Raw genomic sequence first — 15,090 nt, forward strand, 5'->3', positions numbered from 1 at the left:
AGATGGAATTTTTATGTTTCCAATGGCGAGTGAATACGTATACAAAGATTGACAGGATTACAATGTAGATGGCGAAATTTGACGTCAGAATTGCAGTCAGACTTTCGAGGTAGACCACAGGAAGGCATCGGCAAACCAGGCTCTACCATATATTCCACTCACACAGATCAGTCGAACATATTGTGCCATTATCTCATCCCTTGCATCATGCGAGTAACTGTTACACCAATTAAATTTCTGCCCCCTTTTGTCAATTCATCAAATTGCAATGAGAGAGCTTTTCCAACTTCATCAGATTGCACTTCATTTCTCCTGCCTTTGAAGTCAGAATTCCATACAAAATTCCAACATAATGAAATAGAACTTTTCTTGGGAAGAAGGGTCATGAAATGCCACCAAAACCGTCAACTTTAACTGTCCAATCAAAATAGCAAAGCCAAATTTCACCGGCCCGAAGTGTATCAAATGTCCACAATGGCCAATAAAGCGACGATGAAAACGATAATATACAAAATCACCAACATGTTTTATTATTATGAGGGGGGAAACAAAAATCAAAGTAAGTCTGCAAGATGAGAGCATCTCAAATAAAGTAAAAAAACTGTCCTTTACATGCATACACCTAATAGATTTGGTCTGAAGCAAGACCTTCAGAATAGAGAGATGTACATGATCTTTATAATTGGGACGGTTGTTTTCTACTGCAGTTTATGTCACAGACCGTAGCATCCAACTCCAGAGCAGCTGTTCTGGCTTTGCCTTCCATTCTCTCTCTCATGGGTGCAACAGGTATCCAAGTGCCACACCAACTATTGTCATGAAAACCACAAACAAAATCGGAAAACCAACCTGAACCCGTGCCGTGCACTTCCTTCTCAGCAATACCTGAAATGAGACACCAAGAGTTTAGACACCAATTACATTTCATAAAAGAATGGTTTCCACAAGAAGGTATCACCGAACTGAATTAAGAAGATGAACTTAATTTACTAGAATATAAATAAGAGTGCTCGTCTGCTTGAATGACCAGCCATTGAGTATATGCTTGATTATGGTGCTTTAAGTTTAAAATATCAAATATACATAGATAAACTATGTAAGACAGGAAATCATCAAGCAACCGCACAGCATTGTGTGCACTAATTTGTCTATAAGCTACCTGAACTTGCTGTAACAGAATGGTTGCGGCTCATCCAATTGAAAAGTCTAAATAAATTAGAACCAGAAGAAGCAATTGAAGGATACCAAATAGTTGGCAAGAATCTCCATATAATTGAAGTGCCGGCCCAAGATCAAAAACAAAAGCACCAAAAGAGGAAGTTGGAGAGAAATACCAAAGTTTTATTAAAGAAACTAATTGAACACATATAAGAGCCACTTGGTTCATGTTCCTCTCTCAAAAGACGGCACACAAAGCCACTCACTAAATACACCTCATGCTCCTGTTCTCACCCAGACAATACTGAGCACCATGAAACTCTCCACAAAGATGCTCATGCCACTCGACATTCTATAGCCAACTTAGCCGTTATCCACAGGAAGACAAAGTGACTAAATCATATTACCATTTTGGTCCCACGAGATGCCCAACACCAAAACTCCAGGACTACTTGGGCGACAGCATCAAGTGATGCTGCAGCAGTCCAAGGAGGAGAAAGACTTTCATCCTCCTTGTCTTGGTATCAGAGATTGGAGCTAAGGCAGATAAAAATAGAAGTTTGTTCATGATGGCAGGCAGTTTGACCAAATTTGAAATTATAAAATTTAAGGGTGCCAACCTTGAACTCTGGAAGTTAATGATGCAGGCATGTTGGTGAAGCATGAGTGTGACATGGTGTTTGATCACAAAGAGAAGAAACCAGCTCTTACGAAACATGAAGCGCTTGCAAAGCAAGACAATATGACAATGTGACGATAGCTGATCTTCATCTGACACTTGATGAGTTAGTCCTATTTAATCTTTCCTTGAAGATCACTGCTAAAGAATTGTAAGGCAAGTTGAGGAGCATGTCTAAGGGAAGATCTATGCCAAAAAGGTTTTTCCTTCAAAGGAAGTTGCACATCTTGAGGACCTAAGAGGTAGCTTCATTGCAAGAGCAACTGAATCAGCTTAACACATTGATTAGCCAGTTAGAGCCGGTTGAGGTTGTGACCAATGATGCAGAGAAAGTAGCCATGTTGCTTAGTGTGATGCCCAATTTATGGGATGATTTGATCATGAACTTTAATGGTGCAACAACCTTCAACAAAGACTTGGCGGCATCAATATTGCTTACTGAGAAGGCCCAATAGAAGAGTAATCAGGTGGGTTGAAGTGGCATACTGATAGCAGGAGGAAAAGCACTAGAGAAGAGATTCGTGAGTGCACCATCAAGATCCAAGTCTAAAGATAAAAGCAAAGTGCAATACTACCACTGCAAGGACAATGGTCATATTAGACAATTATGTCCATAGCATGCACAGAAGCAAAAAAAAATGGTGATGGTTCTTCAGAAGCAGTGGCAGCATCAGATCGTACTGATGAGAACGATGTTGTAGAGGTTCTTAGAGTCTCCTAAGATATTCCAATAGTGCTCAGATTTTGGATTCTTGTAGTTCTTATCATGTTCGCTCCAGGAGGGATTGGCTTGATTCCATTGAGGTAAAGGAAAATACTAGTTAGTTGGCCGATGGTTCATTAAGGGAGAACAATGGTGTAGAGACTGAAAATCCAAATGTTTGGTGGAGTAGTGCATACTCTAAGTGGGGTGCAGCATGTCCCGAAGATGTGCAGGAATCTGATTTCCCTTGATGTACCAGACATCAAAGGTTATGGGTATTTAACATGAGGTGGAATTTTGAAGGTGATGTGTGGCTTTATGGTGCTAATGAAGGGCAAGAAGCACAGTAATGAATAACGATTGTCTTGACAGTCTGCATGTAGGTATTTCTGCCTCTTCTCATATGATGGATGTCGATTTTGCTCACAATTAGATTATTGATTCCCAGTGTTGTAATCATCTTATTGGCCATAGAGAGGTATTTGATTTTCTATGTGATTATACGAAATCCGACGCTATTGCTACTGCGATGATTTACGTACATTATCCTGTCAAAAGTATTGACGATCTGTCACTCACATCATGTTCTGGTTCTTCATTGTCTATGAACAATGTTCACTATATACCTAGCATGAAGAAAAAATTGATTTCTATCTCATGAATTATGGATGGAGGATATTTTTTTTTTATTTGGGCACTGTCGAGATTTATGATGATATTGAAGTTTCTAGAAAGCTTATTACTTATTACTGAAGGCGGGAAAGTGAACAAGATTTATGTTATGTCTACTGAAAATTCTTATACGAATCGGACTTTTAAGCATGACAAGCTGATTTGTGACATGCTAGATTGACTCATGTGAGTTATGATGGACTTCAAGATATGCAGAGTAAGCGACTAGTTGATCAGCTTCCCAGGCTGAAGATGAATACCAGTTCACTTTGTGCTAGATGTCAATAAAGAAAGATGAACAAGCTACCCTTCAAAGAGAACAAAGCCACTTAGACTTGCTCACAGACTCAAGTCCCCAAGCAACTCCAGGAACTATTGCTCCTTTTTCCAAATAAAACAAAACTTGGGTTCATCAAATCCACGGCCCCCTTTAACTATCCTATGCCATCATACAACAAAACTAAAACTAAGATGTAATCTGAAACCTGATAGCTTAATCAAATAAATAAAATTCAATTTTTATATAAAAGTACTAATTAAACTAGGAAAAGTTTCTATGCTTCTATGATGCAGTGCTCTGTAGACTACATGACAAGCAAGGCTTAGAAAAGGGGCCAATCAGGTTGGTAACAGTTTAAAAAGAATACAGTTAGAGATAAGAAAATTAATTGACATTCCCTAATTTCCGAGTCAAAGAAGCTGCAAATTTCAGAATCACAATAGTGGTGTAATAAGAGATTAAAATTTGCGGCTGAACAAAACCAGACTTACTATTTCTTGTTGCAGCTTATCCCTCTCTTGAATTGCTACACCATTCTCTTCTTTCAGCCTTGTGACTGTATTTTCAGCCTGCAAAAATATCAATTTCTGTTAGACCACAAGAATTACATTTTGCAGAATGATAATGCATATATCAATGTGAAGTACAACAGAATTATACAAAAAAATGATAAATCGCTTGCACCGACTGTGACGTGCTCCCCTATTTCATGTGCAATACAACAATTTTATCAATAATACGGAGAAAATATTATTTTAATGAACAGTATATTCTATGAATTGCTAGGTCAACAAACAGAATTATATGGACTGGAAAGCAGGTTACCTCTAAACAAATCCTAAAAAACTTGTTTGTCAGCTCAAATGGAAAGCAGACATTATATCATTTCGATTTCTCAGCATTACTAAACAGCAACCATGTTCACTTATTATTTGATACTTGCTACCATATTTTATCTATACCTAAAGCTGGAAAGCGTACATCGAGAACCAGAGATTCCCCCAATGAGCAAGAAGCATGATTATAGCATTTGATGTTCCAATGGTAAAGGTAAACATGAGGCAGAAAAGAACCAAGAATGTAGCATTAAGAACAAGTACCAAAGTCTAAAATCTAGGCCATGAATCGAGTATAAAAACTGACCTCATTTAGTTTCACTTCGAGATCGTTCAGCTTTAACTTTAGATCCTCAACTTCCTTGGAGACCTGAAAATAGTATGAATGGAATAGCTGAAAAGAGATGTTTCACAAACACCAATACCGAGACTATGGTGTCAGTACTATCCATATTGCAAAAAGAGTAAAATCTTTCTAAGACTGATGATTTTGTCTTCTAAATAGAATATATTTTGCTATGCAGTAGGCTCCGATGTATCTGTTAATTTAACATAAATAATGATAAAATGTGGCAAAATATAAGGTACAGTGCTTTGGGGTGGCAGAAAAACACGAGGACATAATGTGCAACTGGAATGAAATTCCTTACATGAAATACGGGAAGATTCTTGACTTCATTCACTTCTGGATCATTTGAAACAGGAGTTCCTTTCAAATTAGGTGCTTCGTAAACTGGCTCCTGCTTTAAAGCTCCATTAATTGGTTGCAGTACTGGAGAATGAGGTGGGCTAACAAGTACGACTCTCAATTTGTTCTCTTCAATATATCTGCCATTTTCTTTAGAAAACTGAAACAGGAAAACCAAGAGGGTTATAGAAGGAAAGAGGAAAAATTAAATTTTCAAGGCAACAATATATACTCACAAAGCTAGGTACAATATCCTCATCTGTAGTACCATATGGAACAACTGTACCCTGAATTAGGAACTTATCTCTTAACTGCATATCAGGTGGAGCTAGCTTTTGAGCTTGCATGGTCACTGGATTGAGATTGAATCATAAACACAGGGATCAGCTAAAAGAAAGAAAATAAATTATCGTGAATATGAAATCAAAGAGATAAAATTAAATCACAATCACCATGATTTGATCCTACAGACACGAGCTGCTAGATTTGCTTCAGTTGGAAACACTGAAGGCCAATGGAAAGAAAGTTCAATACAGAACCTAAGTGACAACCAAATCATAATACAAAATAACCATGATTCTGTTCACATAGTGGCATTAAATTCATGACTATTTTTTTTTGGGATTGGTGAAGAATAAAAATCAAATGGCACATATCTCTACTTATTTCTGGCATCAGATTTATTCTGAGGTAATTCAGCTCATGAGATAACATGGTCTCCATAGAACAAAAAAAGCCCATTCACACAGTGTTCCCTCTTCTCTTCCCTATCTCTTAGTCTTCAGTTAGTTATCGGAAGAGATCAAGTGTGGGAACAGGAAAGCAGGTCTCTTAAAAAAAATTAGTAAGAAAACACCTAGGAAGCGAGCGAGCACAAGTTCTTCAGACTTCAGGGAGCAAGTTCACCATCTCAAGTGGAAGATTTTTGCGACTACTCTTCACATTAGCTTTCCTTTTTCCCACTACTGCATATCACCATTCTATCTTTCTTGTTCTATCATAATTTTGAGTTTTCGACTCCTTGGCTTGCATATCATATAATATTAAAACCAGCTAGTAGATGTGCTTTTTGCTGATTTAAATTCATAGAGAGATTTCCATGGGGAAATATCAATCAAATTAATTAACCTATGCAAAAGAAATGGCTCACAGTAGTCAACTAACAAGACTACCTTCATGAGATAGTAAGGGACAGAGAAGCATCTAAGCTGTCCCAGGAGTGCACGTGAACATCAATGTAAGGTTAGTTAAGAAGCCCAACATGGTTTTATGACTTAACAAGAGATGGAATAGATCCAATATAATTTTTCTTGAGAAATCAAAGAAGTAGGACACAATAGAAGTGATCTATCTAACAAATACAAATCTGGCTCAATTTTTTTTCTTAGCATTGAATGTTCGACAAGGAGTTTGACAGAAACTTATGCTGAACTGATGAAGTACTTGACAGACTGAATATCTACCATCATTTAACAAGTGATACAGAATCAGAGAAAGTATATGAAAAGATTTAGACAGGTCAAAATCATAGCTTGCTTGAGGATAATTTATAAAAGGTGCAACCATTTATTCTTATGAGTGACACACCTTGAAAGTACAATTACATGCTCATGTATGGCACGTCACCTGTTTCCCTTATTTGAATATGTGGTGATAAGTCCATGTATCTCTTATGTTGATCATGACAAGTCATATGGTAAATGTGCAATTCAGAATTCTTGTAGTGATTGTGATTACAATTTAGCTCATGGAAAAGGCTCAAGCAATAACTGCATTGTTCTAGATATTTTCTACACATGGTAGCGATAGTTTCAGGACAATCTTCAAAAGCCAACATGAGCCAATCATGATATTGTTGCTTATTTTCTCCATGGCAATTTTTTTTAATGTTTTCTGGTTAAATGCTCAATACAAGGGCACCACTTTTTCTCAGACAAAAAAAAGGTTCATAAATGTGACAGCCTCCAACTTCCTGAAAAGTTCATGACTGCTAATTTTCCCTTTTTGAAGACTATTCCCTTCTCCAGCAGCCACTATTAAAGAATCCACAAGAATCCTGTTCATCCTACGATAGAGCAAAGGTAATTCAGCACTCTGTTCACTACTTACATCTTAGTATCCCTCTTGCCATGGCAAGAATAAGGATTCAGAAGGACTAGTAGTTCCTTTTACTTGATAGAAATGTAAACATGCGTGTACCACTCATCCAATCGCTGATTTACTTCTTGCAGTAGCTTTAATTCAGGTTATTGTCAGTTTGCTTGTTCCTTATCCCCTTAACTTTATCCTTAAATAGTTGGTTGAAGCTTTTGTTCATATGCCTAGAAGCATCATAATGCAAGTACAACATATATTGCTCTCCATTAAAAAAAACAAATACCAAGTTTTTCCTCTTCCTAAAGGGAATTATCAATGGATATAGGTAGGTCTATGAAGCATAATTCTAATAAAACCCAAACTAGGCATCATGGAATATTCATGGACCTAACTTCATACACTCTATGCAAGATAAGCTTAACTCCCATTTAGTTACCATAGATCTGGCAGCAAGCTGAAGTAACAGATCTACCAACATCTGAAAAATAACTTCTTTCCCAAAGATATACAAGAAGATGTACATGCGTCAACATGGGATTTTCACTCAAGAGAGAAGAAGGAAATTCAAATAAAAAAAGGGTGCAATTATGGCCTTGAACAGACAGCTAGAGCCTGGTTTTGAAAATCCATCAGAGTTTGGTAGAATATGAACTTAGAAGAAATTCTGTTAACATTGCTAGAAAGAGTTATTCTATTTAGCCACATTATAATGATTGAAGCAATACCCTGTATGTGCAGAATTGAAATTCTTGAGAGATCATTTTCATGGAAAGACCTTCATTTGTCTGCATGTTTCCTTCAAGTAGAAGAATAATGTCAATATGGAATAAACTTGTTGTAGCATAAGTGTTTATTATTGATCAAGTTCCACAGGCAGTTCTACTTGAAACTGGACCTGCTAAAGGCACCAATTCAAACTCAGTGCTAACTAGTTTGAACTGTTGGCAAATCCTAGACCATACAACCGACTAGCGAGCGAACTGATTTTACCTAAAGTGTAGATGACTTGATCTTCATTTCAAGATAATGTCATCTATAATTTCAACTTCAATATTTTAAACTTCTAAATACCATCATAAAAATTGTTGATTAGTTCGTCCTCAATCATATTTTCTCCTGTACATAGGATTGTGTCTAATGTGATTTCTGCAGTGTTTACATGAGATTAGCTACAGCATTCAGGGTTCTCATTCGACTCACTAGAAGTAATATTGCTTGCAGATATTGTGTTAATCTGAAATGAAGAAATAGTAGTACAAAATCATTGAGGGAACCTTTTATACCAGCCATCAAAATCATAAAAATATAAGACAAGTGCTTAGAAATTTGAAGATGTAAGATTTTAATGATTGACAAACACATGAAGCAGAATCACATCATATAATTTGAGGCATAGACAAGCATACAACTTGATCTTGCATCAAATTTTATCAAACAAAAAGTAAGGCATAGTGCTGATAGCAAAATGTGCACCCACCCACACACACAGAGACACACACACACACACAAAGAGAGAGAGAGAGAGAGAGAGTTATACCTGTAAAATCACATGTTGATCTTGGTAGAATGACACCTGTGTTTGGTCGCACACAATATCTCTTGGGTGATGTAGTTTTAACCTAGTAAATGCAATATTAGTCCAATCAGTCACTATTATCATTAGGTCTATTACATAATGGCAAAGCTAGAATGGAGAATCAACATTCCATGATAATAAGTGATTCTAAATGAAAATCATGAGACTACACTTTCTTTCGTGTACATAAGTTGGCAGTGAAGGGAAACATTTGAGAACAAGGCACTTTTGTGATTAATGATAGCAGTGAAAAACATGAACACAATTGAGAACAAAAATTTAGTAAGGCACTGACCACCAAGATCAACTAGCATAAGCAATTTAGGAAATAGTTATGCATGCAAACAGAAAGACAGAGCCAGAAAATTATATCTAATACCAGGGAGCTGCCCGAATCAATGATCTTAAAATTCACAAGCTGTATATAATCACAAAGCTCTTGTATGCACATAACAATTTAGATAACAAAGCAGAATTTAAAACTCCGGGGCCACCTCTCTGTATAATAAATTGCATTATAAATAAAACATATGCAATGAAAAAGCACGAAGCACTAACCTTGAAGGCAACATAATCACTAGATTTATTGACAAGATGAATGGAGCATGAACTCTGTTTCTTCAACTCAACTGACAAGAAAAAACACATTACAATCTGTAAAACTTCTACTAATATCCAAATCAGAAAAGAGCCACAAATACACCTTTGAAAAAAAGAGGAAGATTTCTGGACAGGTCATCGACAGTTAAAAAGCTATGATATTCTACACTAACAACAATAAAAGGAAAAAAAATGAGAAAACATATAAACCGTTTAAATTTATACATACAATGGAGAAAGCAGATCAAATCAAGAAAATTATTAGAGAAATTTATCCTCAGTAACAACAAAATCAGCTCAAAAATCAAATCAGACACCCAAGTAATTAAGGCAACAAGATATCAGAAAATGTCCATTTAGTGCTTCTTATCGAAATCACATGCATTAGAACAATTAGTTAGTTGTGGTATAAAATAAGAATGGTGATGTATTCTCCAAGTTGTATCGAAGGATTAGAATGCCAGTTCATGCCATACTATATTCCAAGAGACATGCCACATCTGCAAGTCATGTACACAATAGACAGATGAAATGGCTTTACCACATTCATGTCAGCTTGTATTACTATCAATCTATACTGGTGCTTTTCATGTCAATTTAGCTTGTACAAGCCAATGGCTACTATTCCAAACTTGGTTCCTATTTAAATTCAAACTGTCCAAAAAACCATGGTTCTCTTAGTGAAAATTTAGATTCTCCTGTCAATTTCTATATTGTTAATTTTGATAATATGCTAGCTCATGAAGGGTTAAAAATAAGGTTACTTCTAAAATTTTTTGCTCTGAAATTAAAAATCAAATGTTAAAATCAGATAACTCCACCATAAAAGGAATAACATGTTTGATCCTCCAGTAGATGTTCCAAGAGCATGAGAATATCAGCAAAAATGTCCCCTACATGATGTAAGATCTGTCAAATATTATCAGAGGTAGGTTAGCAAGAACTCCAGAACTCTCATCACAACATGAGGATTCTTGCTCATAGGTTTCTAGCACTGATCTGCATATGATTTGTTATATGTGCATCACAGTCAGAGCAAAGTCCAACATTCAACATGCATATGACACTGCACAAACAGCTTCAAACCCCTTATTCTACGGATGCCGGCAGATATACATAGTCCTGCCTCCACTATGAGTATCCCATTTCATAATAGACTTTTTAGAAGGTTTTCCAACTTTTAAGCTAGGGATGGTTTAAAAAGAAAAAAAAAAAAAAAAAAACTTTCATCCGGATATTCCGGAATGCATGCAGTACATGTATTAGGAGAGGTCTTGCCAATATATAGGCTTCCTAGTTTCCACCATGTCTATGACACATAAACGGTAGCAATAAAGTGTCATTATAGTATAAAAATAGTTACTTGGCAGCCTAAAGTTTTTGAGATAAATCTCAAGCTCATGTTGGCTTAAGTTGAGAGAACATGAATAAAGTTGCATTTGTCTTGTGCCACTTGTAACACTACTGAGGGAATTGCATATCCTTCCATGCTATTGCATCCCTAACCAAGCTTAGTTTAGTATGTTCAGTTGTGAAGTACAAGTGACACTAAATAGACAACTCTCAATTTCTAGAATTAAGCATATGAATCCCATAAAAGCAAAAAAGACCTACTACCTTGTTGATTCTTAAGCATTCGAATAATCTTAGACAACGATCCAATTTTCACCCATTTCCTCCTCTCAAGCAAAAATTTTGACACCATCGCCCACCATCGGTTTAGATGGATCTCACCAGAGAATCAACAGCAGGACAACACCACAGATGGCGGGTGATGGAATATATTTCATAGTCATCAGATGCAGCATATAGTCCTCAAAAAAAGGATCAAAGAGAAGAGAAAGTTTTTTCCCTACTCCACCTATAAATAAAAGCAATAATAACAAAAAAATAGAAGCCATCTGAATCCATTTGAAGCATCTATGTTTCTTAATACCTGTGTGTTATTTTTTTTAAAAAAAAGAATTAATCAAAACGCTCAAGAGACTGCTGTAATTTCTTCTAACAACTTACAGGTAAACTTCAGTTCCCGAGGCTCGATTTCGAGAAGCACTTGGCCCATCCCTTCTTTCGCGTTCTCTTTCATCGCCAAATCCCTTCGATCTATAAATCCACCAAAAAAGATTAATACCCCAAAAAATGAGCCAAATCGAACACCAAACTTTCACCAGAAAGCAAACAAATCAAGTTAACGAAAAAAAAAAAAAATTGAGAACTGCCGATTCCCAAATCGTAACTAGACCTCCCGATCGCAGCACGGAGCAGAGGGGGAGAAAGAATCCAAATTCGCCTTCGATAAAATCACCGACGGAGAGACGGGAATTTGGTGACGAAATCAGACGAGGCGTGGAACACAAGGCCTGGACACGACTGCAACTGAAATGCCGACGAACGGTTTCCGACAGAAGTTACTAAGACAGAGAAAGAAATATACAGAGGGGCGATGGGGGAAGGAGCGGGGTAGTAGAAATGTACTCGAATCCGCGGTTGCTGCTAATAAAAAATAAAATAGGTGGATCTGCTGCCCATACCGAAAGAGCGAACACCATAGAAATGAGAATACTTGTCAGGAGTAAAGTGGAGCCCACATCGACAGCTTACGTTGCAACCGATGGTTCGTGAAATATATGTATGATGATGTGTGATGAGTAGGCGATTTGTTCCTTAATTTTTACGCCTAGAAAGTGTTTCTTAAAATGGCTTAAAAGTTGTCTTTTTTTTCTTGGGTCGGCAAAAGACAGGGATGGTTGAAAAGATGTGACAAGCATTTCCAACGCTGATATTCTTACCCAGATTAATGAGAAATAGTTCAGGCCAATGTGAAAATTGCACTCAGATGGCATTATTAAGCGTGACTATTAGAACCGAAAATCGGAGGGTGAAAGCATCAGTTTTTTCTTTCGGTACTGGGGGACGTGGTTGATGAGTCAGTGCCAGAGAGAACGTGAAACTTGACGTCTGTTATCCCTGCTGATACCATATATCAACAGTACCTCGCCAACAAAGCAAGCTATGTCACGTGTCAATTGCTGCCCATTTTTGTCTTTTAGGGTGGGATCATGTTAAGAAAAGATAGCCTCCTACGAGCGATTTTGAGGTTTGGGGGTTGGCGAGGTGGCGGTGAGGCAGGTTCTGGAGGCGGGTGAGGCGGTTGCACCGGCCGCGCGCGTGCCTCGCGACGTCCTGAAGCGAAGCAACCAGTAACGTTGGACGTTAGTATTCCCATGAGACCGCTATGCCCCTCTCCAAGGGCAATAAACTTCTATTATAATTTTTTTAAAGGGTATGGGATGGTAACTTCTGCTATGATATTATTGCGGGAAAAATTATATTTTGCCCCTCTCAGCTTTGCCCAAGTTGCACTCTACTTTCCTTGAGTTTAAAATTAGTTAAGTTTTTCAGATTAATTAGTCGATATGATATGATCTTGCGTCCCAATCACCACCCACATTGTTATTGCATTGCTCCAAATAATGAAAATATCTTTAGCCTCTTAATTATTTTACAAAGCCATTTAGCCTTTCTAAAACATATAATTCTATTTTAATCTTCTATTAATATCTTTCCATTTCAAGTAGTCTTTATACGACTGCCAAGCTTGCAGCCCCGCTAGCTTATTTCTTTGGCTTCCCCATCAGCTACTCTCTTGCTCCAATATTAAGATCTCAAGATTCGGGTGGTTTAAGATAGCTCTGCCTTATTGACTTCACTTAGCCAGTGAAAATGGGCAAGATGAGACAAAAGAGAATGATTGAATCCCTTAATCATTGCTCCCTCTCGAAGCGGTCTGCTGTCATGCTCCGAATCTAGCATTCAGATCGGACACATGATGGCCATACTTTCTTCGAACAAAGTTCTAAAAAATATGCAAGATCTATCCTGATATTAAAAAATATTATATCAAATCATACTTAGGCTTCTAATTTTATTGATTCAAATAAAATATAATTCATCAATATCTCAGCATAATCAACATCAATATTTATTCAAAAATAAATTAAGCAAATATTCTCTAAGATCTTATGCTCCTCATTTAATCAGTCCCAAGCTCCATAGGATCTTCTGGATCTGAAAAAAATAGAAAAAAAAGTAAGTTTTATGGACTCAGTGAGTTACCAATATCTTTGAGGAATCAAGTACAATTAATTTTCAGAATATAACATTTTAGCAGTCATAATTAACAGCATAATTTTTCTTTCAAAGCATGACATGTATATCAATAAGATTCAAAAATTCTCTCTTAGTCTTTGGTGACTATGGCCATGATCAATCCCATGGTAAAGTCCGAAAAAGACTAGCACTTGAAAAATAAACATGCGACGTATTAACATGTACCAGTGATTGGCCTCAATTGGCTAGACTGAAAAAAACTAGCTCTGATTCATATGGCCATGATTAGCCCCATGATAAGATAAAGATACTAATTCTAAAATATATACATGCAATGCATCAGTGTGTGCCAGCGATTAGTCCTGATTGACTAGATCCTAAAAAATTAGCTCTGACAATGACCAGTCCCAACCGACTAAGCTTGAAAGATAAATATTTCTAACGTATGATTAACGATCAGTTCCATTGGTCAGATTTGAATCATAGTCAAATTAGAGAGTTTTTCTAATAATTTCATCATAACCAAACAATTACACCTATTTCACAACAACATCAAATCAGATTTTTCACATCTCTTTTTAGAAATAAAAGAATAGTTTTATTCAAAATTCGTTGAAGAATAAATATGTATAATCTTGTTTACAAAGATTATGCAATATTAAAATAAGAAAATCATCTCACTTTAAATTTGTAATCATGCTAAGGTGATACCATGCTTGATCGATAATTTTGAATTACTTTTCATACATAAAATACATACTTTCAAACTTCATAATTTCTAAATATTTTAATAATTTTTATGTATAAAATTTAATTTTTAAATAATAAACATACACTAAAAACTAAAAAATAAAAGAGAACTTACAGATGATAAAAGTCACGATCTTTGGTACGTGGCTTGATCCTTAGATCTATGCTTTTTCTGATCTAGATCAAAATCCTAGATTAGATCTATATCATTAATCAAAAGAAAAATTAGACTAACTAAACATGATCTGATCAATCAGAAGAGGTACAAAGAAAAGGACAATCAACATCTGATCTATTTGATCTGACTCAACTAATCTGAAAAGAAGAGAGATGCTCAGTCTAGATCATGATTTGGATCGGATCTCAAAGCAAATCTAAATATCTTAGATCTATCTTTCTTCTTCTTCTTCTTCTTCTTTCTTTTTTTTTCCTTCTTTTCTTTTTCCTTTTCTCTTTTTTTCCTCTTCTTACTCTCTCATCATCTATTCTCTCTTTCTCTCTCTTCTCCTTCTTTTCCTTTTTTTTCTTTCTCTCTTCAAGTGGAACAGGGGTTTCATCGCTAAGGGATAGAGCAGAAAGGAGAAGGAGGAGATGGCAGTGGTGGCACGATGCGGTTACGGGTGGGGTCCAGCCAGCATAGGGGATTCAAGAGAAAGAGAAGGTGCTACCCCTTCCACCCAAGCCGAAGAGAAAAGAAGGGAGGAGGCCTACCGATGATGACAACGATGAGTTGCGGCCGACAGATAGATTCTGATAGGTACACTATCCAAAAATTTTTAAGATCAGGGGAGATAGAGAGGATTAGAAAGGTAGGTTTTTGGACATCAACGGCTAGATTGCATAGTTCGATCGCTAGATTGCAGAATCCAATGATGATTGGAGGTGAAGAAGAAGAGGAAGGAAGAGGTTTTGATAGAGGAAAGCTGAGGGGTGGTCGGGCT

At 36.6% G+C, this 15,090-nt stretch overlaps 1 protein-coding gene across 2 annotated transcripts; it reads right to left on the minus strand.

Annotated features, from left to right (window-relative positions):
* Positions 1-507: 507 nt before the first annotated feature.
* On the minus strand, positions 508-11,735 carry LOC105045225 (vesicle-associated protein 1-2). Of its 2 annotated transcripts, none has more exons than XM_010923426.4 (9): positions 11,532-11,735; positions 11,303-11,392; positions 9,248-9,318; positions 8,651-8,732; positions 5,253-5,368; positions 4,979-5,176; positions 4,636-4,698; positions 3,984-4,061; positions 508-885 (listed from the first exon to the last, which is right to left on the minus strand). In XM_010923426.4, the coding sequence occupies exons 2-9, from the start codon at positions 11,373-11,375 to the stop codon at positions 775-777; spliced, it is 792 nt and encodes a 263-aa protein (XP_010921728.1). In that variant the 5' UTR covers positions 11,376-11,392; positions 11,532-11,735; the 3' UTR covers positions 508-774. The 2 variants fall into 2 exon arrangements, with proteins under 2 accessions (XP_010921728.1, XP_010921729.1); XM_010923427.4 differs by having other exon boundaries at positions 11,527-11,735.
* Positions 11,736-15,090: the final 3,355 nt, after the last annotated feature.

This window comes from Elaeis guineensis, chromosome 5 (genome assembly GCF_000442705.2).
Source record: "Elaeis guineensis isolate ETL-2024a chromosome 5, EG11, whole genome shotgun sequence".
Taxonomy (NCBI): domain Eukaryota; kingdom Viridiplantae; phylum Streptophyta; class Magnoliopsida; order Arecales; family Arecaceae; genus Elaeis; species Elaeis guineensis.

Excerpts from the sequence above, each read along its gene's own strand:
- LOC105045225 (XM_010923426.4), bottom strand. The coding sequence starts at position 11,375 with ATGAAAGAGAACGCGAAAGAAGGGATGGGCCAAGTGCTTCTCGAAATC. Across the intron at positions 8,733-9,247 it reads GTGATTATGTTGCCTTCAAG|GTTAAAACTACATCACCCAA; the intron begins GTTAGTGCTTCG and ends TGCATTTACTAG. Across the intron at positions 5,369-8,650 it reads ATCAACATGTGATTTTACAG|TGACCATGCAAGCTCAAAAG; the intron begins GTATAACTCTCT and ends ATCTCAATCCAG.